Raw genomic sequence first — 25,085 nt, forward strand, 5'->3', positions numbered from 1 at the left:
GTTAATAAATAATTCAACCCCCCCTTCTTAATTATTCCGAGGCCACTTGATCCAACATAAGCTAGTAAGCATGACAGAAATCAAGGAAGGATCCTCAACCAAAACCTCACAGTCATTGTTTCACTTAAGCTCAAGTGTTTTAGGCTTATTCCATCATAAACAACCAAAACAAGTTCCAACCTTTGCATTTCATCTCATACCATACAACAATGAACACACAAAATTGAATCCGAAGGACTTTCTAGGCTTGTAATGGGGTTAGGCTTCCAACAAATCATGGTTTTTCTAGGATTCAAAAGCTTAGGTTCTAGGAGAGCATTCATCCATAAATAAACCTTCACCTCTTTCATTCATTCCTGCCCCATACTCGCCCTTTATTTAGGCACTTAGCTTTCATTCATTATTTTGCAGCATAAACACTTATTAATTTCATTTGTACTTACAGTTTTTTTTTAACATAGAAAAAATTATTTACATAAACAATGTGTGTATACTATTTTCTTTGACCATTTCTATTCTTACCCAGTGCCTCCCCCAAATTTGGGACAAATTTTCTTTGAACCCAGCTTCTGTGGATGATGCTCTCCTACAACCTAAAATAAGGTAGCAGAAGATACAACTGAATAGGCTCCAGGTTCAATCAATCAATAAATTCATTAAGCTCAAACTAGGTGCAAGGGATAATTCATTCTAACATATGGTCAACTTTTTGGCTAAGTGGCTATTCACAATCAAACATGGTCTTCATCATCCTCAAATTCATGCATCCAGTCCATACTTCAGAGATTCACGCAAAAATCAATAATAATGATAGTCGTTTCTCTCTAAATTTAAGGATCACACTCTCACCGGGATACAGTTAATGTATTCCTTCACAATCAATCTGACAACCAACTAACATTTTTAGACATACTTCCAATCACATGCCCATTCTCTTCTAAAGACTGCAAACTTGATCGAAATAATCATCTAATCATCCCAATCCATTCAATTCATACATTTGCTCAATCAAATCATTTTCAAACACTCATTTCATACCAAACAAGCCACTGCATACAAAGTTCAACCAATTCATTGTTCAATCAAGTTTTTTGTACAAGCAAACAAACAACTACACTACTAAAATTTAAATACTGAAATTTAAAGAACTGAAACATAAAAGTTGAAATTTAAATGACATAAATCATAAAATAACTAAAAATAAACTAAAGTGTTCAGAATGCAAAAAGTTAAACGTCCTGCTCCTCTTGTGGCTGGTCTTCATTCAAATCTAGTGCTGGAGTTGCTGATGAATCCTGAATAGGCTGCTCAGGCTCCACAACTGGTGTAGATGGATGGGTCTCCTCAAGAGCAGGTGTAGAGGATGGCTCAGGTATCTGTGATGTGCCATCATTTTCTTCTATTTTCTAAACCAGTAAGACAACCACAGAGAAGACTCAACCCGGTGATTCTTGATGTAGTGAAGAAGGAGATAACCAAGCTTTTGTAAGCTGGAATCATTTATCCTATCTCCGATAGCCAATGGGTGAGTCCCGTCCAGGTAGTCCCGAAGAAGACTGGCCTCACAGTGATCAGAAATAAGAAGGAGGAGCTGATTCCTACTCGGGTGCAGAACAGTTGGAGAGTCTGCATTGACTATAGGAGGCTGAACCAGGTTACCAAAAAGGACCATTTTCCCCTGCCATTCATTGACCAGATGCTTGAACTCCTGACAGGTAAATCCCACTACTGTTTCCTTGATGGTTTTTCTGGTTATATGCAAATTACTATTGCTCCTGAGGATCAGGAAAAGACCACATTCACCTGCCCCTTCGGCACTTTTGCTTATAGGAGGATGCCTTTCGGCCTGTGCAATGCCCCTGGTACCTTCCAGCGGTGCATGATTAGTATTTTCAGTGATTTTTTAGAAAATTGCATAGAGGTGTTTATGGATGATTTCACTGTATATGGATCCTCTTTTGATGGTTGTTTGAATAGTTTGGAAAAAGTTTTGAATAGATGCATTGAAACTAACCTTGTTCTAAATTTTGAAAAATGTCATTTTATGGTTGAGCAAGGTATAGTTTTAGGCCACATTATTTCCAATAAGGGTATTGAAGTAGATCCTGCAAAAATTTCTGTTATTTCACAATTGCCTTACCCCTCTTGTGTGCGAGAGGTGCGATCTTTTCTTGGTCATGCAGGATTCTATAGGAGCTTTATAAGGGATTTTAGCAAAGTAGCCCTTCCACTGTCCAACTTGTTGCGAAAGGGGGTGGAGTTTGACTTTAATGACAGATGCAAAGAGGCTTTTGATTGCCTCAAAAGAGCGTTGACTACCACCCTCATCATCCAGGCACCCGATTGGACAGCCCCTTTTGAGCTTATGTGTGATGCATCAAATTATGCATTGGGGGCTGTCCTTGCTCAGAAAATTGATAAATTGCCCAGGGTGATATATTATGCTTCTAGGACTTTAGATGCTGCCCAAGCAAATTATACTACTACTGAGAAAGAGCTTCTAGCCATAGTTTTTGCTCTTGAAAAATTTTGATCTTATTTGCTTGGTACTCGCATTATTGTTTATACTGACCATGCAGCTCTAAAGTACTTGTTGAAGAAGGCTGATTCTAAGCCTAGGTTGATCCGATGGATGCTCTGGCTCCAAGAGTTTGACTTGGAGATCCGTGATAGGAGTGGAGCACAAAATCTAGTTGCTGATCATCTGAGTCGGATCGAACGTGTCTCTGATGCAGATTCACCTATTCGGGATGATTTCCCGGATGATCATTTGTATATATTGTATAGTATTTCTAACTCTCTTTCTACTCCCTGGTTTGCTAACATTGTCAATTATTTAGTTGCCTCTGTTTTTCCTCCCTTAGCATCTAAGGCCCAAAAGGATAAAATTAAAAGTGATGCTAAGCATTTTATTTGGGATGACCCCTACTTGTGGAAATTGTGCAGTGATCAGGTCATTAGACGGTGCATTCCATATCATGAGACTGACTCAGTCCTGCAGTTCTGTCATTCTTCCGCACCGGGAGGTCATCTAGGTGTTCAAAGGACAGCTCGTAAAGTGCTTGATTGTGGTTTTTATTGGCCCACCATCTTTAAAGATGCGTGGAAGATCTGCAGCACTTGTGAGCAGTGTCAGAGAGCAGGAAATACACTTACATGGCGACAACAAATGCCTCAGCAACCTATGCTATTCTGTGAGGTGTTTGATGTCTGGGGTATAGATTTCATGGGTCCTTTTCCTGTCTCTTTTGGTTATGTTTACATTCTCCTTGCAGTTGACTATGTTTCAAAATAGGTGGAAGCCAAGCCCACTAGAACTAATGATGCTAAAGTTGTCGCAGACTTTGTCAGGTCTAATCTGTTTTGCAGGTTTGGAGTACCTAAAGCAATTGTTAGTGATCAAGGAACCCATTTTTGCAACAGGACAATGCATGCCCTGCTTAAAAAGTACGGGGTGGTACACAGGGTATCCACACCATACCACCCCCAGACCAATGGACAGGCAGAAATTTCTAACCGAGAAATCAAGCGAATTTTAGAGAAGATTGTGCAGCCAAGCAGGAAAGATTGGAGTACCAGGCTTGATGATGCTCTCTGGGCACATCGGACTGGCTACAAAGCACCCATAGGAATGTCTCCTTATCGGGTTGTCTTTGGAAAGGCATGTCATCTTCCAGTGGAAATTGAGCACAAAGCTTATTGGGCAGTGAAGACTTGCAACTTCTCTATGGACCAAGCTGGTGAGGAAAGAAAGTTGCAACTGAGTGAGTTAGATGAAATCCGCCTAGAAGCCTACGAGAACGCCAAGTTCTACAAAGAAAAGACCAAGAAGTTCCATGATAGCATGATAGTTAAAAAAGACTTCGTGGTTGGGCTAAAAGTGTTATTGTATAATTCTAGGCTTGGACTCATGAGTGGTAAGTTGAGGTCTAAGTGGATTGGTCCTTTTGTTGTTACTAATGTTTTTCCTTATGGTACAGTTGAGATCAAAAGCGACTCCACAAACAAGAGCTTCAAGGTCAACGGACATTGACTTAAGCCATTCCTCACAAACCCTTCTTTAGTGGACGTAGTGGTGGAAGAGACTTCCTTACTCCACCCTACTCTTCCTCCACCATGACTTAGGGAGTTTTTCTTTTCCTATCTCCTTCCTTGCTTTTATTACACTTGTCCGATTCTTTTTGATGATTTAATTGTTTTTAATCTTTTAATTGTGCTACATTGAGGGCAATGTGTTGTTTAAGTATGGGGGGGGGGGGAGTGTTCTTTGGTTTTGCTAGTTTTGTTGGTTTTGTTAATTTGTTAGTTGTGTTAATTTGTTAATGTTGTTAGTTTCGTCGGATTTTTAGCTTAATATTTTGGGTCAATTTTGTGTGCACGTACGAATTTGCATGTTTTTCTTTGAATTATAGGATGTTCAAGAAATGGGTAATTGTTTTGAAAATAAAAGTTCTTGACATTTTGTGACTTGAAATCCTTGATTCTTCTCTACATGTCATGATAGTTTTGAAAGCTCAATTTGAAAGTGATGAGTTTACCTTTGTGAGAATTTGAGCCATCCATCATCATAATCATTTGGTGTGTTTTGCCCCATTGATTGCTTGCACAATAGCCTTGGCTTGATTCTTGTTGATGCGTCCTAATTCACATGCATATTTGAAAATGATTGAGGCAATTTTGTTCTTATAAGCTTCTAGCCAAATGGACTTACCTTGAATTAATTCCTTTGATAGCCCTTTTGAGCCTTGTTTCCCTTTCCTTGTTTTGAAGCTCACTACAAGCCTTAAGTGAAAAACCATGATATCACCATATCCTTAAGGAATTTTGGAGCTTTGGAATTGTTTTGGGAATAAGTGTGGGGGGTTTTTGTTTCATTGGACAATTTGTTTTGTTGGCTATGCTTCATGATGTATTTTGGGCCATACTTGATGTACATTGTATATTGGTTAAATGTTGGACATGCTGAATGAAATGTTGTTTCTCAAAGGCTATAGAGTAAAAAAAAAAAAATTCGAAAAAAAAAATTCGAAAAAAAAAAAAGAAAAGCAATAAAGTTGAGTGAATAAGATCTTAAATGGCACAAGAATGATGAAACTCTTGGTTCTACTCTTCATGTTTAAATTTTATCTTTACTGATGCAATCCTACCCCGCAAGGGCATTGGCTAGAAGACTCCAAGTAGATTGGGCTAGAGATCCAAGAAAAGGCCCTAGGGTTCTCATGAGCCTTAGGGTAGATTTCGAGCCCATGGGCTAAGTATGAGCCCGCTTATCTTTGTAAATATTAGAATAGGTTTTTCCTTCGTCTAGGCCTTGTATTTTGGCCATTCTAGTAGTATAGGGTTTTAGCCTTGTATTTCGGGGCATTTTGAGTTGTCTTTGTAATAAGGACTTTTTTTTTATTTTCATGTTTTTTGTCATGGGGGTGAGCTTAGCTATTATAGGGGGTGTGTAGCTAAGCTCTAGCTTCTCATCTCAAGGAGGTGAGCTTAGCTATTAGAGAGGTATGTGTAACTAAGCTCTAGCTTCTTTAGGAATCTTCTTAAGGAAGTTTCTCAAGGAGGTGAGCTTAGTTATGAGAGGGGTGTGTGTAGCTAAGCTCTAGCTTCTCAAGGAAGTTTTCTCAAAGAAGCTTCTCAAGGAAGTTTTCTCAAGAAAGCTTCTCAAGGAAGCTACCTAGTCTATAAATAGAAGCATGTGTAACACTTGTTGTAACTTTGATGAATGAGAGTCTTGTGAGACATACTTCAAAGTTCCACTTCTATACCTCTTTTATTCCTTCAATTTCGTGCTCCCCACTCTCTCTTTCTCTCCCTCTTTCTTTTCCTCCATTGAAGCATCCTCTCCAAGCTTCTTATCCAAGGCTCATCTTGGTGGTGAAGCTCCTTCTTCCATGGCTTATTCCTTAATGGATGGCGCCTCCTCTCACCTATTTTCCTTTGTCTTCCGCTGCATCTCCATGGTGGAAAATCACCATTAAAGGACCCAATTGAAGCTCAAAGATCCAGCTTCCATAGAAGCCCCACAAGCAAGCTTCCATCAACATAGGCACCAATTATAGAATAAATTTTGAGCCAAAAGAACAAGCACACTTCCCTTTCACTTTTTTTTCTGGATACTGATTTTTCTGCCAACTTGTGTAATTTTTAGTATGTTTTCCTTTTATCAAAATCACTTGTTTCTTTTTGTATAAATTTTTTCCAGATGTCTAGAAAATTAAGTAAAAATTTCAGCTCAAAATTCGAAGTAACCAATTCTCAGTAATTTTTACAAGTTTGTATGTCCAAGCTGCCAGCACCAGCGATTTGTTTTTTAAGCATGGTATATTGATTGCCTTGGGCTTACTTTCAACCTTCCTATGTATGTTGAACTCACTAGGATTGTTTACCACAATTTTATGAGTTCAATATTCACTTAGGATCAACATTTCAGCCAGCAATTCAATCACCAAAACTTAAATTCACAATAGACACAATCATAAGGAAACCAAAAAGTTCAAGAAAAGGTTCACAATCAAAAACTCTCTAAGAATTTTGCATGAACATGTTAAGGACTAATTAACATGAAAGATTTGAGCCAAATCAAATAATAGGCTAAAATAATTTCATACACTCGTGAACAAATGAGTTAGACAAAGAAACAAGAAAAATAAAATTCAGCACAACATAAGAAATCTTATGTGACAAGTTTCATGACTAGACATGACTTCTATGACAAAACTACAATAGGTGAACAAGTCACTCTAGATTTTTGAGTTTTTCTTCTACTTTAATATTTTTGTAAGAATTTTATGGTTTAGGTTTCAGCCACAAAAAATAACAAGACAAAACTCAAAGGAACCTAAACTCAACACAATTCATGGTTCAAGAACAAGAACAAGAAATTTGAACCATAGAAAATCAAATCTAGCTTCTATAGCAAGTTTAATCAGTGGAAACTCTAAAGAATCATTTTAACAACATTTAGCACAAGACATGTGAGGAGATACATGGAGAAAAATGAAGAAACAACAATGGAAGAAAAGGTAAAGCAAAATAATTAATGGAGGTTTAAGGAGCACCTACTTGAAGCTCTTGTGCTCTGATTACCACTTGATGGATGCTTGCTTGTGGGGCTTCTATGGAGGCTGGATCTTTGAGCTTCAATGGGGTCCTTTAATGGTGATTTTCCACCATGGAGATGCAGCGGAAAACAAAGGAAAAGAGGTGAGAGGAGGCGCCATCCATTAAGGAATAAGCCATGGAAGAAGAAGCTTCACCACCAAGATGAGCCTTGGATAAGAAGCTTGGAGATGATGCTTCAATGGAGGAAAAGAAAGAGAGAAGGGGGGAGCACGAAATTGAAGGAATAAAAGAGGGAGAGAAGTGGAACTTTGAAGTGTGTCTCATAAGACTTTCATTCATCAAAGTTACAACAAGTGTTGCACATGTTTCTATTTATAGACTAGGTAGCTTCCTTGAGAAGCTTTCTTGAGAAAACTTCCTTGAGAATCTTTGAGAAAACTTCCTTGAAAAGCTAGAGCTTAGCTACACACACCCCTCTCATAACTAAGCTCACCTCCTTAAGAAGCTTCCTTAAGAAGATTCCTAAAGAAGCTAGAGCTTAGCTACACACACCTCCCTAATAGCTAAGCTCACCTCCTTGAGATGAGAAGCTAGAGCTTAGCTACACACCCCCTATAATAGCTAAGCTCACCCCCATTCCAAAAATACATTAAAATACAAAAAAAGTCCCTACTACAAAGACTACTCAAAATGCCCTGAAATACAAGGCTAAAACCCTATCCTACTAGAATGGCCAAAATACAAGGCCCAAAAAAAGGAAAAACCTATTCCAATATTTACAAATAAGAGTGGATCCAACCTTGACCCATGGGCTCAAAAATCTACCCTAAGGTTCATGAGAACCCTAGGGCCTTCTTTAGTAGCTCTAGCCCAAGCCTCTTGGAGTCTTCTATCCAATACCCTTGGGGGGTAGGATTGCATCACCCTGCCTATATGAGTGAAAGGAGGGCTAAGGGTCTCTATTATTTCTATGAAGAACCCTTTACCCCTGCCCATAGCCAAACTCATAAGAAAATCTAAATCCACATCATGGAAATAGCTGAGAATTTTGACTCTAATGAAGACCTAGGACCTACTGAAAACCCTCCTGATGAAACCAATCTGGAACCCTTGATTTTAGTAAATGCCCTAACTGGAGTAGCCAAGTTTCGGACCATGAGAGTCACTGGTCAGGTAAGAAAGAAGCCCCTACACATTCTCATTGACAATGGGAGCACCCATAATTTCTTAGATGTTAATGTAGCCAAGAAGCTAGGGTGCAAAATTGAAGATATGGATCCTGTTAGTGTCATTGTGGCTGATAAGGCTAGAGTGCAGATTAATACTATGGTGAAAGGGTTCTCTTGGCTTATACAGAACACTATATTCAGTTCAGATATCTTGCTATTACCCTTAGGCTGCTGTGATATGGCTCTTGGTATCGAATGGCTGATTACATTGGGGAATATCACATGGAACTTTGACAAGTTAACCATGGAGTTCACTGCTCAAGGAAAAAGGCATGTCTTGAGAGGCAATTCTTCTACAAATATTAAGATAACTAGGAAGCAGCGGATACATAAGACACTAGCTGCAGGAGTTCACATTTCTATGTTGCAAGTATGTGAGTCTGAAGAAGGATTGTTGCTCCACTCCCTGTCCACTCATGATACATCTTCCTCAATTCCTGACAGTATTGATAAATTGCTACTTCAATATGAAGATTTGTTTGCAGTACCCACTACTCTACCACCTAGAAGACCAGATCGTGATCATACTATTCCCTTGGTGCAAGGAACTAACCCTGTGAATAAGAGACCATACAGGTATTCTAAACAACAGACGGACATAATAGATGAATTGGTACAAGATTCTTAAAGAGTGGTGTTATCCAGAATAGCAGTAGTCCTTAAAGCAATCCTGTAGTGTTGGTTGGTAAAAAGGATGGAATTTGGAGGCTTTGCATTGATTACAGGGACCTCAACAAGAGTACAGTAAAAAATAGGTTCCCTATAGCCTTGGTTGATGATCTATTGGATGAGCTACATGGCTCTACTGTATTTTCCAAAATTGACTTGAGGTCTGGCTATAATCAAGTCAGAATGGTGGAGGCAGATGTACATAAAACAACTTTCAAAACTCATTCAGGGCATTATGAGTACTTGGTTATGCCTTTTGGCTTAACCAATGCCCCTGCCACATTTCAGGGCTTAATGAATTCGGTGTTTCAAGAATACTTGAGGAGGTTCCTGTTGGTCTTTTTTGACGACATTCTGATTTACAGCAAGAGCATGGAGGATCACTTGCATCATTTATAAACAGTCTTGTCTACCATGAGAGCAAATGCCTTGTTGGCCAAGAAATCTAAATGCTACTTTGGGGTTACTCGAGTAAAATACTTAGGACATTTTATCACTGGAGAGGGAGTCTCTATTGACCTTGCTAAGGTGGAAGCAGTGAGGAATTGGCCACTTCCTCAGACCCCCAAACAGTTGTGAGGATTTTAGGGTTTGGCAGGCTATTATAGAAGGTTTATGCGGAGATATAGCACCATAGCCAAACCACTAAATGGCATGTTGAAAAAAGATAGTTTTTCTTGGTCTGAGGAAGCCAAGCTTGCAATTCAGTGTCTTAAGGATCAGTTAAGCCAGGCACCTATATTGGCCTTACCTGATTTTTCAAAGACTTTTATAGTGGAGGTTGATGCCTCAAGAGTGGGGTAGGAGTTGTTCTCATGCAAGATCACCATCCCATAGCCTTTATAAGCAGAAGCTTGAATGTTCAGCAACAATCCCTGTCAACCTATGAGAAGGAGTTACTAGCTGAGGTGTTTGCTGTACAAAAATGGAGGCATTACATATTACCTAAGCAGTTTGTAATCAAAACTGATCACAAAAGTCTCAAGTATATTCTTGACCAGAGACTTTCCACAGCTTTCCAACAAAAATGGTTGGTAAAACTTATGGAATTTGATTTCATTATTGAATATAAGCAGGGAAATGAGAACCAAGCTGCTGATGCATTTTCAAGAGTTGAATGTGCTACTATTTCCATTCACCAACCCGATTCTGATCTACTAGAGAGAATCAAAGCATCTTGGCAAGGTGATGATGCCTTACAAAAACTGATTGCTGAAGTTACGAAAGATCCTTCTTCACATAAGGATTTCTCTTGGTCAGGTGGGGAATTAAGGAGGACAGGGAAACTGGTCATTGGTAAAAATCTTGAATTGAGAAAGGAAATACTTAATTGGTTGCACTCTTCATCCTGCGGTGGTCATTCAGGGAGAGATGCCACTTATCAAAAAGTCAAGACAATGGTGTACTGGAAAGGATTGTCTAAGGATGTTAAAAGGTTTGTCCATCAATGTACTACTTGCCAGCAATGTAAGTATGATAATTCTGCCTCTCCTGGGTTGCTACAACCACTCCCAGTCCCTGATCTTATTTGGCAGCACATTACCATGGACTTCATAGAGGGTCTTCCCAATTCCTTTAGAAAACAAGTAATCTTTGTTGTTGTTGACAGGCTGAGCAAGGCTGCTTATTTCATAGCATTACAGCACCTATATACTGCTTCTGATGTGGCCCAATGCTTTATGGATAATGTCTTTAAAGCACCTAATGCAGTGCCTCTATTTTTTTAGAAATCACGACAGAAGTGCTTAGCGCAGCTGTGCGCTTAGCGTGACCTCCTGACGTTTTTTTTTAAAAAAAAAAAACTCAAGTGCTTAGCCTAGCTCTTCGCGCTAAGCGTAGCTAATAATTCAAGTTCCAGAGGCATACCTGGGCTTAGCATAGCAAAGCGTGCTTAGCGATGACAGTAGCTATGATTGGTCCTGCAAAATGCATTTAGTCTACGAAGTTAGGCTTAGCGTGCAACCAGGCTTCAACTTACAGAGAGTGATTCAAGCTTAGTGCCAGTACATGCGCTAAGCGCACTTCTAATGATTTCAAAATAGAATGATGTTGGCACTTAGCGCATCCTTTCCCCACTAAGCCCAGCTTGAAAGCTCAACTTATAGAATGAATCTGGGGCTTAGGGCAGGATGGCGCACTTAGTGCAGCTATAAAAAAATTTCACAGAGAGGAAGTGGCGCTTAGCGCATCATCCACACTAAGCCCACTGCTTAAGGTGCAACTTACAGTGAAGATGTTGGGCTTAGCACAGTGATGTGCGCTTAGCTGAACCATTCAGCCAATGAATCAGGGGTCTTTGCGCTTAGCGCGAGCAAGCTTGGCTTAGCGCGTGAAGAGATGGCACTTAGCGCAAGGTTTGCGCTTAGCGGATAAGCAATCTGAAAATTTTTCTAAGTCATTTTCTGCTTATCTCTTCACACATAATTTAAAAACCCTTTTTGTTTATTACTAAACAAGCTGAAATAAATCACAATCACAAGCAAGATGTCCTAACTACATGCAAGAAATAAAAAATGAAGATAGAGAAGGGAAAGAAAAGCTGGGTTGCCTCCCAGTAAGCGCTTCTTTAACATCACTAGCTTGACGCATCATCCTGTTATCCAGGATCCAGTAAAGTTCCCACTTCAAGGACCTTCTTCTCAGGTCTTCTTTCCTCCATCACATGAACTTTAAAACAAACATTCCGGTTAGGTGGCTCTTTATCTTCATGAAATAGATCAAAGCTGATTTTCTGATCTTCTATGCCCATTTGCAACATCTTTTTTCCCATATCTACTACACAGCTTGCAGTAGACATGAATGGGCGATCAAGAATGAGAGGAATATCAACATCCTCTTCTATGTCTATCACCACAAAATCAGCTGGAAATATAAGGTGTTTAACCTTCACCAAAACATCTTCAATCACTCCATACGGTCTTGTGATGGAGCGATCAACTAACTGAAGGATCATGCGGATAGGCATTATCTCGAGCTCTCCAAGTCGCCAGCACACGGAGAGAGGCATTAAGTTGATACTAGCTCCCAAGTCTATGAGAGATTTTCCTACAACAACCTCACCAATGGAACACGATATCATGACAACTCCAGGATCTTTGTGCTTAGGTGGAAGAATGCGTTGAATCACAGCACTACAATTGTCTTCCACCACAATTCTGTCACTATGAATGCATAGAAGGGCATTTTTTGAATTGCTTCTCCAAAGGGCAAAGTAATTTCTAGTTTCTTGAAGATATCAAGAAATCTGGCCAAATGTCTTTCTTTCTCTTTCCGGGAAGGTACCGAAGGATAAGGTACTTCCTTGCCTTCATTTGGAGTAGTATACTTCTTCTTTTCAGTGTTTTCCTCACTGTTGCCTCTCCTCATCTCATCATCGACAACTTTCTCTTTTTGTTTTTCATTTTTCAACTTTTTTTTCTTTTTCTTTTTCTTTTATTGGTGTCTCTTCTTCCTTATCATCTTCAGCCTCCTCATTAATGTCTTCAAGTTCTACAAAATTAGAAACGGGTTCAAGTGCTGGCTTAGGTGCCAGCTGTTGTTTATGTTCCTCCATCTTCTTCTCAGCTTCACTCTCATCCACATGGATTGCCATTCTGCTTCTAGTCATCACGGCTTTACAATCCTCCTTGGATTTTTTTTGTGTATTAGCTATAAAATTGCTTGATGATCTATCCGCCAATTGCTTTGCAAGTTGTCCCACTTGGACCTCCAGATTCTTTATGGCAGACTCTGTGCTCTTCTGGTTGGACATAGAAACCTGCACGAACTGAGCTAGAGTCTCTTCCAACTTTGTTGTGCGATCATAGAGACTAGGCCCTTGTTGTTGTGGCCTTGTGGATGGTCCACCTTGATCTCTATTGAATTGATTTCCAGGGTGGTTCCTCTATTGTCCCTACTATTGATTGTATTGTTGGTCATGTTGGAATCCAGAAAATCCTCCTACATTAAAATTGTTTCTGGGCTGATTTCCCATGTAATTGACTTCATGAGTGGTTTGTTCTTCAATAGGGATACAACATCCAGATTCATGAGCTCCCCCACAGATGGTACATCCTGCAACCTGCAAAACAGAAGTATGTGAAGTATGTGCAGAATGAATTTGAGTTGGCAACTTACTTAGTGTTTCAGTCAATGCCTCAAGTTGCTTAGACAACAACTTATTTTGTGCCAACAATGCATCTTGGGAGGTTAGCTCCAATAAACTCTTTTTAGTAGGAATGTGGGCTCTATCTCTCAAAATAGCAATGTCACTTGTAGCCATATTTTCAATGAGATCCATGGCTTCTTCAGGGGTCTTCAATTTGATTTTCCCACCTGCAGAAGCGTCCAATAGTTGCTTGGACTGCGGTCTTAACCCATCTATAAAAATGTTGAGCTGTATCGGTTCTGAGAATCCATGAGTGGGAGTCTTTCTCAATAAATCACAAAATCTTTCCAAGGCCTCACTCAAAGATTCATCGGGAAATTGGTGAAAAGAAGATATGGTGGCTTTGCCTTTTGTAGCCTTAGACTCAGGAAAATATTTCTTTAGAAATTTCTTAAGACTATTACCTTTAAATGAATGAAGCCACCTCTTAGCTTCTCCCGATAAAGAAAATGAAAACAAGCTCAATCGAATTGCATCTTTAGGCACTCCAACCAACCTAATAGTATTGCATATTTCTATGTAGGTGGCTAAGTGTGCATATGGGTCTTCATTTGGTAGTCCATGAAACAAATTATTTTGAATCAACTGAATCAATGATGGTGGATATGTAATGGTTTGGGCTTGAACTTCTGGTTGTGCAATGCTGGTGAAAAATTGTGGCACATTAGAACTTGAAAAATCTTCCAGGGTGACTCTTCTTGGCTCTTCAGCCATTATGTGGTCTTCGATAGGATCTAAATGAGAATGTCCTGCAATAGGAAAACTAGAAGATGCCTCAGAAGATTGAGGTTCTTCCCTTGGAATTGCTACTGCTTCTAAATCCGGCAAAAAAATTCTAATTCTCTCTTGATTACGCCTTCTACAAGTGGCGTTAATCTCCAAATCAATGGGGATCAAATCACCTACAGTAGATCTTCTTTGCATAAAAGGAAACAAAACAACAGTTATCCAATTCAAACAAACGATGAATGTGCTATAACTACTATGTTAGTCAAAAGAATCAATAAATCAAAGAATGCAAAAATAAAGCAATGTTGCAAAACTGAACTAAACTCTACTAACAGCTTAGTTCCCCAGCAACGGCGCCATAAATACTTTGTTGACTGCCCATTGCAGTTACTTTTTGCTCAATTATGTTTCAAGAGAATTTCAATGGGGGTTTACCGGAAAGCGCATCGGATCGTCAAGTATTTAAAAATTAAAATGGATGAATCCGAGTATCGAACATAGGGAACTAATGTTAGCCTGAGTTAAGTTCAGAAATGAAGCATTGATGAGAGAACATGTATGATTGATAATTTCCAACAGAATTTAAACTAAACCTTTATGCTAAAAACTATAAAATGCAAGGTAAGTAAAAGTGACAACAGTAGGTAGAAATGTTGGGTCTTTCTAACAAATAAGCTTATGCATATAAATATATTTCTCTAATCAATCATGCTCTTGTGTTCTATGTTGTAGCCTAAATTACTAAACCTCGATCCCTCGTCAGACCGAATCAATCCAAGCTTCGTCCTCAGATCCCTCTTGTTGGACTAGGCCCAATTTAGACGGCCCTCTTAGGTTTAAACTAACTTAAACTAAGTTTTGTCCGCAGATCCCTCTTGTAAGACTAGACTCAGCTCAAGCAGCTTACGAAAGTTTAGCCTAATTTAGCCTAAGCTTCGTCCCCAGATCCCTCTTGTAAGACTAGACCTAGACTAAACAGCATTATTGTAACAACATAATTAAAACCAAAACTTAATCCGCAGATCCCTCTTGTAAGACTAAGTTTAGATCATGCTTCAATCAAGTTCTAAGGCAACAGTACATTTCCAAATGCTAAAGTCACCTAACTATGCACACAAATGGATGATCAGACCAAAAGCATACAAACATTAAGCATTGAAGGAAGCATTGAACACAGAAAATATAATCAATTAGATATTAAGTATTTACATCAGTTGTTCATTAGAAATCCCCAACTAAGGTGTTAAGCCAGCCATTACAAAGAAACTCTAACCTCGGCTTCAATGCACAAGTTGCCCCTCTTGCTTTTTCTAGGGCTCTTTTCCCGAAATAGGCACTCTGGAATAGTGTGCACAAGTTTGGGCAAAAGAATGTCAAAAGTGTGTACCCTAATTCTGCACAGAACAGACTTTAAATAGGCTCTGAAATCGCAACGTTGCGCTTAATGCCACCCTCGCCCTTAGCGCGAGTAAGTGGGTTTGGGCTTAGCGCCCCCCTCACGCTTAGCGTGCGGCCTTGATGTTGATGCTTTGCCAGATTTTCCTTCGTGCTAAGCGTGCTGAAGCTGCGCTTAGCGGTTGATGCGCGCTTAGCCCAACTGCTACTTTTTGCACTTCAAAACTTAGCCTCTTTTTCAACTGAAAATGCACAGATTTCATCATTAAATCCAATGGAAATTTTCTGGAGACAGCTAAAACCATAATAACCATAAATTGGGGAACTATACAAGTTTTAGAAAATGATTTCTATACAAAAGTTAGTCGTATAAGGCGACTAACATAAATCATGTATGGATAAGCACCCCCAGCTTACTTACCCTATTTACCAGGAGAATCCAAGATTGAACTTGTTGATAAAAGTCTGCAAAAGAGGGAGGAATAGCTTAAGATGGTCAAGTTTCACATGAAAAAGGCACAAGAAAGAATGAAGCAACTGGCTAACAAGAGGAGATCAGATAGGGCCTTTGAAATTGGAGATTTGGTGTTTGTGAAATTACACCCTTATAGACAAGTCTCTGTAGCATTTAGGAGCAGTGCCAAATTAGCTCCAAAATACTATAGACCTTATGCTATAATCGACAAGATTGGATCAGTCGCCTACAAGATCCAATTACCAACTGGATCACTCATCCACGATGTGTTTCATTTATCCCAGTTGAAGAAGTTTGTAGGAGAAGCTAGCACATCAACTCACTACCCAAGGAATGATGAAGAAACAAGAATCAAGGAGCCAGAGGCAATCATAGAAAGGATGACAGTCAAGAGAGGAAACAAGGTTGTTACTAAGGTACTTGTCAAATGGAAGCATCTTCTGCCAGAGGATGCAACTTAGGAATTCTACTTTGATTTGAAGAAGAAGTTTCCTAACTTTAATCCTTGATGTCAAGGATTAGCTTAAGGAGGGAGGATTGATGCAGGATCATAAAAATAGTTAGTTAGCCTTAGGACAAGTGGCAAGTCCTGAGTGATGTAAGCTCCATTGGAGCTTGTAGGCCTAGGATCTTCTTCATCAATGGATTCCTTTGCTTCTTGGAAGATAAATGGCAGTGGAATGGAGAAGTAAGAGAGAGAGGAGACGACACTTCAAGGAGAAGATGAGTCTAGAAGAAGCTCACCACCATAGGAGGCCATGGATAAGAGCTTGGAGGAAGAAGGAGATGAATGAAGGGAGAGGGAGAGAAGAGCACGAAATTTTGTGTTCTAAAATAGCTCTGAAATCTGAAACTAATATTCAAATGATCAAAGTTGAAAAAAATGCACACACATGACCTCTATTTATAGCCTAAGTGTCACACAAAATTGGAGGGAAATTCAAATTTCACTTGAATTTGAAATTGAATTTGTGGAGCCAAACTTTGGAGCCAAAATTTCACTAATTATGATTAGTGAATTTTAGTTATGGTTCAGCCCACTAATCCAATATCAATTCCAAGATTCTCCACTAAGTGTGCTTAGGTGTCATGAGGCATGTAAAGCATGAAGGACATGCACAAAGTGAGACTATATGATGTGGCAATGGGGTGTAGTAAGCAAATGCTCACCTCCCCCTCTAAAATTTAATTGGATTGGGCTTCTACCAATTCAATTAAATTTATTTCCAACCACACACATCAAATATTCACTTAGTGCATGTGAAATTACAAAACTACCCCTAATACAAAAAACTAGTCTAGGTGCCCTAAAATACAAGGGCTAAAAAATCCTATATTTCTAGGGTACCCTACCTACAATATGGAGCCCTAAATACAAGGATCAAATATAATGACATCCTAGTCTAATATGTACAAAGAGAATTGGACCCAAACTTGGCCCATGGGCTCAGAAATCTACCCTGAGGTTCATGAGAATCCTAGGACCTTCTTCAGCAGCTCTAGCTCAATCCTCTTGGAGCCTCTTGCTCATGGCTCTAGTGATTGGTCCCTTCCTAGGGAGGATTGCATCACTGAGTCATTAGTTGTTAAATTGTAACTGAATTGTATATATATATATATATATATAGCAATTTCAGCATGGGGGTATTCATTCAATCTTTGTAAGAAATTCTTTGTAATTTCCAATCCAATCAATAAAGATCCCTTGTTCGGTGTCCATTGATTCCCTACTCTTTTCTTGGTTATTCTTCAAGGTCCTTCCTTCCTAGAACAACTGTAACACTCCCTCCCTCTCTTCAATCCTCCACTCCCTCCCCACAGACACACATTCACCCTTGCCGCCCTCAGCAAAGACGCTGAACTCATTGACACTAATTTCTTCCTTAAAATCCACAGTAATTCAGATAGCATCCGGGTCCTCTTGTCGCCCACCACCACGCAAAACGCCCTCGTGAGGGCAATCGGCGGCGATGGGTGTTGTGCCCGGTTCCACGGGTATTCAGAGTAGAGGAGCAGCCCGTGGTACCGGGCTTTCTCTGGGAGCTTCGGGAGCGCGGGTGGGTCTTGGTGAGAGTGGAGGCTTACGAGACCATTTGAGCTGGGCCAGGATGCGCAGAGGGGATTGTGAGGGCGAGTGAGGAGGAGAGGGGACTGGATGCTGTGGTGTTCACCAGTATCGCTAAGGTGGAGGGGCTGCTTAAGAGCTTGAGGGAGTTTGGGTTGGGCTTTGGGGACTTGAGGAGGAGGTGCCCTAAGTTGGTTGTGGCAGCCCATGGGCCTGTTACTGCGGTTGGGGCCCTGAGGCTCAGCGTGGAGGTTGATGTGGTGAGTTCCAAGTTTGGTAGCTTTGATGGCTTTGTTGATGTTTTTAATGTCACGTTCGCAAGGTTTAGAGTTTAGATGTTAGAATTTGAATGTTGGATTTGTTTAGCCTCTTAAGTAAACTGACACCATTTCTTGTGGTATTTTTGTTATAATTCGACTGTACTTCTATTTAGAAAGGGATTGAGCTTGATGGCTATACATTCTTTAAAATATCTCTTGCGCACTTGTATCCATTGTCTATGATTAGATTTGCAAACTTGTTTTAGCATAATCAAATTTCTCCAGTTTGATATGCACTGCTTTAAATATTCTAAGAGAGAGAATTTTACCTCATAATAATTCTATCTTACTCAAATAAGATTATCTTTGATGCAAGATAGATGTAGTCTATACCAAAAAAATAGCACTATATGATTAGTTTTTCATGATTGTTAGCTTCACTACAACTCTACAACTATACCAAACTGACTATAGTTCTTTAATGCTTTGTAAGGGATTTTACAGTTAATTGAACTTCTTAATTATTATAATTTAATTAGAATCAGTCTAAACTTTTACCCAATTGTCATAAACTGATTAATTAAACTCAGACAATTATTATAAACTCAACTATGTAATAGTAAGAAGTAAAAACCAAAGACGTATTAGATAGAAGAAACGTTTCAGACGACACTCAATCGTAAATATTATGAATATGAATACCGTGAATTCAAATGAATTCCACTTCAAATAAAAAAATATTTTATGAAGTAGACTGACTGAGGCTGGGACAGAATTGTTTGGCACACTGAAACAATGGAAATATCTATTATACAAGCTGCAAACTCCTTTAATTACATACGTGCAAACTTGTTATCTAAGCAATTACTATATGTTTCTAATGGTTTTCAACGCAGTGATGCAAATGAACATTTTATTGCCCTTCTTTCGAAGTTCTGCCATCCTCTAGATGTTTTAACCCTGACAGAAGCTTAAGAACATCTTCCATGGATGGCCGGTCAGATGACCTGCTTCGGGTGCAAAGCATTGCTACCTCAAGAACAAGTTTAATCTCTTGCAATGAACTTGCCGAACTTGCTCCATTCTCATTGTAAATTTCTCTTAAGAGAACCTCCCATGGTTTGCTGTGTATGCTGGCTCCTGAATTTGCCAACCTTTCCCTGGTTAAAATTTCCAGAATCATCTCCCCAAATTTGTAGATATCCATGCTCAGTTCCTCTTTTGTGGCTTCATTGTATTCTGTCACCCAAAATTAGACATAAATCAGTGCGGGATATAACGTTTTCAGAGAGGAACAAAAGGTATGTGCTCTGGCTGGATACAACTATAGACCACCTGGATATAATGTAACCAATTTTTCTAAAAGCTTAAAGTGTTAAATGTAGACAAATGTATCATTTTATATATTATGTGAGATACAGATTCCTTCTGTTTTTATTACAAGGAAGGAAATATGATTTAGAGTTTAATTTTTATACTGTGAACTAATCAGAAATTATTCTAACTTTATAAAATGCAATAGTCCTACCATATATACTAATCTATAGCACATTCTAAGTAAATTCAATAATTGAATGATATATCAATTAATGCATCTGTATATTGCACAAACTTGTTTGTCATACCTGTTTCCCACTTAGTTGTGGTGGGTGATGAGCCTTTGCTCCACCTCGACACATGTTTGAACCCAAATTCTGCCAAATGGGGTTCCATATTTTCATCGAATACAATGTTGCTAGGCCTCAAGTCTCCATGGGGTATAGCTGGGTAACATTCATGGTGAAGGAAGCAAAGTCCCCTTGCAATTCCAACCACTGTTCTGAATTTTGCTGCCCAATCCCATTTCATTTCCATTTTCTCAGCCAAATTCCCATTGGGCAAGTAATCATACAAAAGATAGACTAGGTGCTGGTTGTGGCAGAACCCCAACAATCTGATTAAGTTCTTGTGCCTTGCATTTCCTAGCCTCATTATAAATTCTGACACAACCTTTATGCTTCTTGCTTCCAATTCAATCTTCTTGACCAAAACTGTTATTCCTGTAGGCAGAACAGTCTTTGTAACTGATGGTGATTGAATATCTGTAGGTTTTGTTGTGGCACTGAGGCTTGTCAAAATATCGTTTGCTGTGAATTGAGGTAGACCAGCGAATGAGGCCATCTTCCATTGACTTTTGATTCCCCTTCTCAAGTAAAGAATTCCAAAAACAAGTCCCAGAAGGACTATTAACAACCCTACAGAGAGAAGCACAATACGTGTAACCTTCCACGTGCCTTTGCTTCCCAATATTCCAACTGAATCAGGACATGGTTGCAATGGTGCTCCACATAGCTCTGAATTTCCAACAAATGCACTTCTTCCCATCAATTTGAATGACTTTGCTGTTGGTATTGAACCAGAGATATTGTTGAAAGACACATTGAGGAGTTGTAAATTTGAAGAACTACCAAACTTGGCTGGTATGGGGCCATTGAACTTGTTGTTTGATAGGTCCACTACACCAAGAACAGGAATAGAGGCAAGCTCATCAGGTATATGACCTGTCAGATTATTGTTGGATAGGTTGATTTTCTCAAGAGCTTGACATTTGGAAACACCGTTTGGGATGGTTCCAGATAAGCTATTGCTATCTAGATCAATAACTGAAATTGATTTGCAGGATTCAAATAGGGGAAGATCACTAGAAATACCACAAGAAGATGCTGAAAAATTCTGAAGTTGGGGCAATGACCATGTTTGGGAAGGGATGATGCCTCCTAATTGCGGATTATAAGAGACATTGAAATACTCCAGTTGGGTGGCTTGAGAAATATCTGAGGGAATCCCACCAACAAAGTTGTTCTTGGACAGATCAACATATAAGATATCAGGAAGATGGCTGAATTTCAAAGTGATTTCTCCTGAGAATGAGTTATCTTCGAGGCGAAGGCGAACGAGGGAAGAACAATTGGAGATTGATGAAAGGCCACCTGTGAATTTGTTTGAAAACAGGATCAGCTTAAACAGTTCTCCACTCGCACAAATGTCTGGTGGTATGCTTCCAACTAAATCATTTGTAGAGGCATCCACCCACTTGAGTTTGGAGTTCCTGCCTAAGCTCGGTGGAAGCGAGCCGGAGAAGCGGTTGTTCCAAATGAGAAGGGTTTCCAAGGATGGAAGTTTTGCAATGCTTTCAGGAACAGTGCCACTCATGTCATTGTACATGACACTGAGCAGCCTCAGGTTCTCTAGCTCTGAGAAGCTTTCAGGAATGGACCCTATAAGGAAGTTATCAGAGAGATCTAAATCTGTGAGAGGTTCTATGATGCTAAGCTCACTTGGTATTGATCCTGTGAGCTGGTTTCTGAAGAGGAAAATGGATTGCAAACTGGTGAGGTTGGAGAGTTGCTTCGGTATAGGACCAGAAAGATTTGCTCCTGCAATGTCAAGATACTGAAGCTGACTCATGTTACCTAATTCAGGAGGAATAAAACCCTGGTATTCGTTGTAGCCAATCTCCATGTGGGTCACTGTTTTGAGGTGACCAAGTTCTGGAGGTATGCTTCCTGTTAGAGAATTTCCTGCAAGATGAAGAAACTCAAGGCTCTTGAAAGAACCATATTCAGGTGGAATTGAACCTCTGAAGTAGCTCCCAGCTAGATTGAGAACCTTAAGGTTTTCAAGCTGTGAAAATTCTGCAGGCAATGGCCCAGAAAAACTGTTGCTAAAGGCATCAAGCACAACCAAGTTTTGGAGTCTAGGAATTCCACCTGGGAAGGGACCAGAAAAGTTGTTTCTGCTGATGTCCAAGCTTGTTAAGCTGGTGAGGTTGAAAATCTCAGCTGGGAGCTGCCCAGAGAAGAAATTGTGGCTCAGGTTGAGACTAGTGAGGTTTGTGAAGATGATGAATTGCTTCCCTGAAACCACACCTCCCAATTTCTTCATGGAAAGGTCTATGGAAGTTACAATTGTTGAGTCATTGTTACACTTGATGCCGGACCAAGAACATGCATAGGATTTCCCAGTTAATTTTCCTCCAGAGGGCACCACCCAATTGTGCAAGCTGTTGTCATCATCTACAAGCTCCGATTTTAGGCTGAGAAGTGCCTCTGAGTAAGGGTCAATTGCTAGAACTGCTGATGATACCATGAAGAAGGTAACAAGAATAAGATTTTTGATGTAGAAGCATTTGAAAATCTCCATTGGAACTTGGAGAGCATCACAAGGTAGAGAGGGACAATTGTAAGTACCCTAACGAAAGGCAAATGGTGTCAGAATAATAAAATAAAAGTGTGTGCTGCTGTGTGCATAACTTTTGTTTTGTTGCATCAGGAAATGCATGGGAAATAGAGAAAGGAAATGACACTGTACATCTGAAAGAGGAGAATGACTAGTATTCTTTTTTATATAAAAAAGTTTAGATGAGTAGGCCCGGAACTCCTAAATATCATAATAGATTTTAAGATTTAATGCGTGTTTAGAGAGGTATTTATAAATTATCTATCAATAAAGTTTTTATATTAATAACGAGAATCACACACATATTCTCATGAGATGAGTTCTTTTTATCAATTAAACCAATTTTTATCGGCGAATGACTATTATTCTCATTGATTAGTTGGTTCAAGAATATTAGTATTATTGGGGAGCAAGAGGGGACCCAGCTGTGTTTATTTATGTGGATGGTGTTTGCCATTAGGGAATAAAGCCTTTAAATCAGAAATTATCTTTTTCTAACTTTTTTTTTTTTTCATTTTGGGGGAATCCCATATAGGCAGGAGACGTCATGGCTAGCTAATTCAGATATACTTTTAGCTTTACTCTGGTGCACTGTGGGACATGGATCAAGTTCGTCCCTACCCTTATCCTTGAATATATATGTAGATCATAAAGGTCCTATGCATGGTCTTTTTCAGAAAGCCAAATTTCTTAATTGAGTAACATGCCTACATCTTGTGTTAGTAACATATGTATGTGGAATTGTGGATAGAAAATTGCGATTTACTATATAGTAGATGCTTACAATTACTGCTGCCTCCAGTGCTATAATCAATGGTTCTATTTTTTCTAGCTAGCTAAATAATTATGAGGTATGATGCATGGGTTTAAAAGGTTGAGATATGATTATGGAAGGCGTCATTAACTCGGATAAAAGTGCCTTGTAAACACATATTATAATCACCCTTTTTCTTTTCACAATCTACATTCAACAGGATAAAGATTAAAATCATGAATTCCAGCATATATATTCAACTGGATCGTATTGTTATTAGTATTGTAGTTTTTCATGTGGGTTAAGCTTACTATACGCTTGGTTTATAGTATATGAGATCAATTTTAAAGTTCGTAACACATATTTTAATATAAAATTTATAGTTGAAATTAATGTAATTACACTTCTAATTATATTTAAGGATTTAAAATTAATTCTGTTAAAAAAAGCACTAATGAAATGACTGTTGTTTGTCACAATTTAAAAACACAAATGTATACATATTATAAAAGCTGAGTTGTGGTTGTGACATATCAATGTTGAATGCATCGGAAAAATGTTTTGAGCAAAAACTTCAACAATATTTTTTTATTTGAGATACGTATATATAAATATATAAAATAGATAACAAATAAAATTAAATAAAAAAAATTGTACCTAATATCGACTATTATAGATTAATAACTTTTTTATGTTTGAATAATGAAGCCAACGTGAATATGATTTACAAAATTTCAAACTTGTGAGCCGAAAGTAAAACGATACGCCCTTCCTGATAGATTAAGTCAAAAATTATAAGAGTCTTTTTTTAAGAGATATAACTACTCGTGCTTGAAGTGGAGAAATAAATATGAGTACCAGTAATGCATCTCGGCTACTACATACGTTACGTAGTGAAGAGCTTTTTCTTAATGACATGATAGTAGCTAGCAGGTGCGTGGAAGGAACAGAGAAGAAGGAGAAAGACAAGGCTTGTGCTATAAAGGGTTTCCTTTATCCCTTAATAAAATATAATAAAATAAAATTGGGTAAATAGTAAGATGGTGAAAAATTAGTCACTATGACACGAAATATTTAAATTTAATTTTTAAATATGTTAAATATTTGACAGATTAATTTTATCTTTAATCGATGACATCATTTTATCATTAAATTATAATATCAAAAGATCAATTTAACAATAAATTATATTTTTTAGGACCATATTAAGTTGTAAAGATTGGTGATCAATTTGTGATTAAATTGTTCTCTTAATCTTGTGGTACTTTTTACATATTTAGATACTAAGTTTGAATTTTACCTCTTTCAAGAGTCAATTTATTATCACTTCACACTTTTAGAAATCAAAATGGATATTTACCTTATAAATTACTAGGAAAAAATAGGCTCTCCATGCCTGAGTGTTTTTTTATATTTTTTTAAATAAAAAAATACAAATTAGTGGATTATTTGTGAAGGTAGTTATAGGAATAAAATACTTCCTCTAGACTCGTATAAGTAAAAATAACTAATTTCATACTAATTAAAAAAGTTAGGTGACATCATTTAGTTTTTCTAATCTCAAGTTAAAAATAAAGTTATTTCTAAAATGTCATTTTATTGGAACTTGCTATCATTAATAAAAAGAAATAACTAAAAATAGAATTAGAATTAAATGAATAGTGTTTTAGGACTAATAGTATTTAATAGGAAAAAATTAGTTAAATTTACTTATAGTTATGTCCACAATACAAGATTACTCTTTTGTTTATAAATAAATACAGAGGAAATAATAACTTTTCAATGTAATTATTAGAATAAAATGAATATAAAAATATGTACACCAAAACACCTTATCCAATATGAGTACCGATAATTGCGAAAGTGTGAACCTTAGTTAGATGCTTTGGTGAAACATGTCATCGGATTCGTATCTTAATTCTCCTATTACATTATATAAAACAAATAAATAAATGTGTTTGATATTTCCTATTGTATAGAAATTGAATGTCGCTTTAATGTTGTGGTGTAGTTATGATAGAGGGTTATCCAAAGAACATAATCCGAGGACGAATTCTTTTCAAGGAGGAGGGGATGATAGAG

The 25,085-nt window shown here is 38.3% G+C and overlaps 2 protein-coding genes across 2 annotated transcripts; one reads left to right on the forward strand and one right to left on the reverse strand.

Annotated features, from left to right (window-relative positions):
* Nucleotides 1-8,091: 8,091 nt before the first annotated feature.
* LOC102663642 (uncharacterized) lies at nucleotides 8,092-9,359 on the forward strand. The gene is made up of 2 exons (XM_006598426.1): nucleotides 8,092-8,867; nucleotides 9,017-9,359. The coding sequence occupies exons 1-2, from the start codon at nucleotides 8,092-8,094 to the stop codon at nucleotides 9,357-9,359; spliced, it is 1,119 nt and encodes a 372-aa protein (XP_006598489.1).
* Nucleotides 9,360-18,691: 9,332 nt separating this feature from the next.
* Nucleotides 18,692-22,388, reverse strand: LOC100782323 (leucine-rich repeat receptor-like protein kinase TDR). Its single transcript, XM_003546575.5, has 2 exons — nucleotides 19,657-22,388; nucleotides 18,692-19,270 (listed from the first exon to the last, which is right to left on the reverse strand). The coding sequence occupies exons 1-2, from the start codon at nucleotides 22,211-22,213 to the stop codon at nucleotides 18,945-18,947; spliced, it is 2,883 nt and encodes a 960-aa protein (XP_003546623.1). The 5' UTR covers nucleotides 22,214-22,388; the 3' UTR covers nucleotides 18,692-18,944.
* Between the last annotated feature and the right edge of the window lie 2,697 nt (nucleotides 22,389-25,085).

Source organism: Glycine max, chromosome 15 (genome assembly GCF_000004515.6).
Source record: "Glycine max cultivar Williams 82 chromosome 15, Glycine_max_v4.0, whole genome shotgun sequence".
In the NCBI taxonomy this organism is placed as follows: Eukaryota; Viridiplantae; Streptophyta; class Magnoliopsida; order Fabales; family Fabaceae; genus Glycine; species Glycine max.

Bases quoted from the DNA above. Each gene is read 5' to 3' on its own strand.
- LOC102663642 (XM_006598426.1), top strand. From the start codon at position 8,092: ATGGAAATAGCTGAGAATTTTGACTCTAATGAAGACCTAGGACCTACT. The intron at 8,868-9,016 runs GTATTCTAAACA...CATTGATTACAG, and splicing joins GTGAATAAGAGACCATACAG to GGACCTCAACAAGAGTACAG.
- LOC100782323 (XM_003546575.5), bottom strand. From the start codon at position 22,213: ATGGAGATTTTCAAATGCTTCTACATCAAAAATCTTATTCTTGTTACC. The intron at 19,271-19,656 runs GTATGACAAACA...TTTGGGTGACAG, and splicing joins CACAACTAAGTGGGAAACAG to AATACAATGAAGCCACAAAA.